The sequence below is a fragment of the Trichophyton verrucosum genome, assembly GCF_000151505.1.
Source record: "Trichophyton verrucosum HKI 0517 chromosome Unknown contig00936_1.f1.exp, whole genome shotgun sequence".
NCBI classification, from domain to species: domain Eukaryota; kingdom Fungi; phylum Ascomycota; class Eurotiomycetes; order Onygenales; family Arthrodermataceae; genus Trichophyton; species Trichophyton verrucosum.
Window position 1 is genome coordinate 23570 of NW_003315215.1, and position 4093 is coordinate 27662.

Below are 4093 nucleotides of genomic sequence, written 5' to 3' on the forward strand. Positions count from 1 at the left end.
GACGAAAAGTTTTTCCCGCCGAGGGAAAATCTCGGGAGAAGTCGGCAACGTGACAACTTCGCCCAAAGAGGCCTAGCGCGACAAATTTTCCTTTTCCTCCCTGACAACCCAATTGAGTATTTTTTCTCTTCTTCAGATTTTTCTCTTCTTCTTCTCTTTCTCTCCTCCTTCTCCCTTCCATCTCTCAGCTTCATTTGCATCCCTCTCTCCTCCTTCTTGAAGGCCTCGCATCCCTTTGCCAGCCTTTACCTCCCTCTCCTCTCTTCCCTTTCTTCAGTCCAGCGAAGAAATCACATACCGGCACAATGGCTAGCCAACAGGACAAGTCTATCTTCGGAGTCCCCGTAAGTAGCCATCAAACCCCCCAGGACAGGAGGCAGAGGCAGCTCGAGCGTTCAATTGATGAGAGCGGTCGTCAATGGCATGGCCGCGAGCTCGCAATGGATGGAATTCGATGCTGCCGATGCTGCTCTCGAGAGTGGTGAAAAAATTTTCAGTCTCACGCGGACAGCGTCGGCTAACGTGTCTCATGGCTATAGGGCTTCGTCGTGGACTTCATGAGTACGTGAAATCACTCCTGCTAAGCTATCAAGCTAGAAGCAACCGACTGCGTTCACCAGGATCTCAAACCAGAGAAAATCCTGATGCGCAGCCTGGAAGATCCTCGGGGATGGATATGCTAACAGTTCTCTACAGTGGGTGGTGTCTCCGCCGCCGTCTCCAAGACTGCTGCCGCTCCCATTGAGCGTGTCAAGCTTCTTATCCAGAACCAGGTATGCTCAATCGAAGCGGCAAGCTTAAAACCGTCGCTGCAGACTCTTTTTCTTCATAGGCATGGGATGGCCAGGCTAACTCCCCAATTAGGACGAGATGTTGAAGTCTGGTCGTCTCGACCGCAAGTACAACGGCATCATGGACTGCTTCCGCAGAACTGCCGGTACTGAGGGTATGGTCTCCCTCTGGAGAGGTAACACTGCCAACGTCATCCGTTACTTCCCAACCCAGGCCCTCAACTTCGCTTTCCGTGACACCTACAAGTCCATGTTCGCCTTCAAGAAGGACCGTGATGGATACTGGACTTGGATGGCCGGTAACTTGGCCTCCGGTGGTGTAAGTTTTTTTCTTTTCTTCCCGTTCAGTCGGCGATTCTGAAGAGCTTTGAAAAATCTGACCGTATATAATAGATGGCTGGTGCCACCTCCCTCCTCTTCGTCTACTCCCTCGACTACGCCCGTACCCGTCTTGCCAACGACGCCAAGTCTGCTAAGAAGGGTGGTGGTGAGCGTCAGTTCAACGGTCTGATTGACGTCTACAAGAAGACCCTCGCCTCTGATGGTATTGCTGGTCTCTACCGTGGATTCGGACCCTCCGTCCTCGGAATTGTCGTCTACCGTGGTCTGTACTTCGGAATGTACGACTCCATCAAGCCTGTTCTTCTCGTTGGACCTCTCGAGGGTAACTTCCTTGCCTCCTTCTTGCTCGGCTGGACTGTCACCACTGGTGCTGGTATTGCTTCTTATCCTCTTGACACTGTCCGTCGTCGTATGATGATGACTTCTGGTGAGGTACGTATCATATTATCCATACCGCCAACTATATACTGGTGTATCATATCTAACAAGCTATGCAGGCCGTCAAGTACTCTTCTTCCTTCGATGCTGCCCGCCAGATCATGGCTAAGGAGGGTATCCGCTCCTTCTTCAAGGGCGCTGGTGCCAACATCCTCCGTGGTGTTGCCGGTGCTGGTGTCCTCTCCATCTACGACCAGGTCCAGCTCCTCCTCTTCGGAAAGAAGTTCAAGTAAACGGCTCGCCCGCCGAAACCCGGACCATAATGGATCACAGTCCCTTGAGTGTTCATTCGTGATGGCCGTTGGTGCTTCTTCCTCTGGGAGAGAAGTGAGGAGTGTCTTGACGCCCCCGGAGCAGCATCATGGAACAACAACAGTGCGTCGAGAACTACCGAATCCTATCGTCCTCGTTCTCGATGCATTAGAGAAATCGGAGACAGGGTCGCGTTTTCCCTTTCACTACCCATCTGTACTTTACCACTACTACATGCGAGGTCTCTTTCCTGCTGATTTTCTGTGTATTTCCTCCTGTGACATCTTGGCATTCAATCAATTTCTCTCCCTTGTCCCCCCCTGCCTTTTTCCTTCTGTGTTTTCACTATGTACAACCTTGTCAGATAGAAAAATGTCCTTTTTTTTTTTATTGCTCTCAAACTGTCTCCCTCGTCCCCGTCCTTTCCACGCAGGTCCCTCGCCCGAGAGCCAATCAGAGCTCTCGAGTGGGGTCACATGATATGACGTAGCTTCCGCTCAGCCAGCTTCGATTGCAGTAGAACTCGCTTTCTACTACAAGAGCATCAAGAACATCCCCAGCAGGAAAACATCAGCTGCTGCATTCAAATACACATACCCGTTTGTTTAACCTTGTGGGCTTCACACGCTGCCATCGGTTCCTTCGGTCGAGGATGGAGAACGAGTCGGAGAAGTCGCCAGCTGGGGCTGCGTCGCGTCAGGAGGAGACACATCTCCATACTACTACATCCACCACAGCAAGGTCTACAATAACGGCTCCTGAAGCCGAGCCAGCTCCTGGCCCAACACCAACGGCCCCAGCAGCCACCTCAGAAGACTCACCTTCACCTGTTCCTCCTCCACCGCAACCACAGCCCTTTCCTTCCCCATATACAGGGCAGAGTACGTCATGGACAGGCGCCAGTGTGCCACCCCAAGAGACCCCCAACGCCGCCAAACCCATCCCTCCTCCTCCCAAAGCATCAGAAATGCACCTCTACAAGGAGTCAACGACGACTACAAAACCGCCGAGCGCACATATAGATACTCAAACACATGCTCAGCACCATCACTTCCAAACGCTACCGCATCAACATCAACGCTCAGCATCGAGCTCAAGCCACAGCAATAATACATTGCCCAACCTTGAGCATCCACCGGGATACCGCCAGAATCCCGCCATCGCCCAGCCGTCACCCGCAACACTGGCTGCAGACGGCGCGGGGTTTGGTACCGGCGAGGGCCCGCATTTTGGTATGCGGCAGGTCTGGGATCCAGCGCCCGGAGAAGCGGGAGGACGATATGTGTACCAGTATGACTTCTTTGGCGACGATGAGGATCGCAATGACCAAGCAGCAGACGATGGCGAGTGGTTGTGGAATTCGGCTGCTGGGGCATGGGAGACCACGCTTTCGTGGATGAAGAGTGCTGGAGAGAGAATGGCAGAGGCAGAAGAGGGGATTTGGAGGTGGGTTAATTCCCGCTCGTAGAGGGCAGCAGGTAGAAAGACGGCTTTTCGGGTATACTAATCATTGTATCATTGGTTTAATTGTATTTTTACGGCATTTCCTTTTTTTACACTGTGAAATAGGTAGATGGGGGAGAGAGGTATGAAATTAGCGTGTCTTCATTAATTAGTTATTGCGTATAGTAAGTGTATGTATAATGTAGTGTTGTAGTAGTGTAGAGTGTAGTGTAGTAAGGATATGTAGTATGTATCAAACATCTCATCTTGTCTCAATATCTGATCAACCCCCCCATGGAAGGAAAAAGAAACTACCTAGCTAGTAGACGCAAAAAAATAGCTGATAAAAAAAACACCCTCCAACACAGCCAATGCAAGACAGGGAACTGCAGAGCTATCGCCCAGGGTGCACAAACTCCCCAGTACAATACAGTTAAGATGACCAAGTAAGTTGCTGGACGGAAGACCAAGATGTCGTGCATTTTCCGCTGGCTAGCTGGCTGTGTAGAAGTAGAGAGGAGAAGGGAAGAGAAGGCTCGTAAAACTGGGGGGGAAAAGGGGCAAGGAAGACAGGCAGACAAGACACGCAAAACAGACGAGCAGGGCAAGGGTGGTTAGATGTCCAGTGCAATGCAGTTAAGATGACCGGACCATCCATACCTCCCTCTCCTCCTGTCGCCCGTCCTCGCCGCTGAATGCCACCGTCCAGAACCAAAAAACCATGCAAATGACGTTAAGAAACGGATTCTGCGCCGAGCGTGTGTGTATGTGGGTTGAGTCCTTTTTTTGTGTTGTTTTCTTATTTCTCTTCCAAGGTTATTCTCATT

At 51.3% G+C, this 4093-nt stretch overlaps 2 protein-coding genes across 2 annotated transcripts in view; both read left to right on the forward strand.

The window, feature by feature from the left end:
• Positions 1–1804, forward strand: part of TRV_07210 (uncharacterized protein) — a gene marked incomplete at both ends in the record, with an annotated part of 2055 nt that extends 251 nt beyond the window's left edge. Inside the window, 6 exons of the mRNA XM_003018729.1 lie at positions 137–344; positions 540–561; positions 697–773; positions 865–1110; positions 1185–1565; positions 1631–1804. Of these exons, the coding sequence (XP_003018775.1) occupies positions 137–344; positions 540–561; positions 697–773; positions 865–1110; positions 1185–1565; positions 1631–1804 (1108 nt within the window). The remainder of the gene's footprint in view (positions 1–136; positions 345–539; positions 562–696; positions 774–864; positions 1111–1184; positions 1566–1630) is intronic.
• A 671-nt stretch (positions 1805–2475) lies between these two features.
• TRV_07211 (uncharacterized protein) lies at positions 2476–3291 on the forward strand (the record flags this gene model as incomplete). The annotated part of the gene is made up of 1 exon (XM_003018730.1): positions 2476–3291. The coding sequence occupies one exon, from the start codon at positions 2476–2478 to the stop codon at positions 3289–3291; it is 816 nt and encodes a 271-aa protein (XP_003018776.1).
• Positions 3292–4093: the final 802 nt, after the last annotated feature.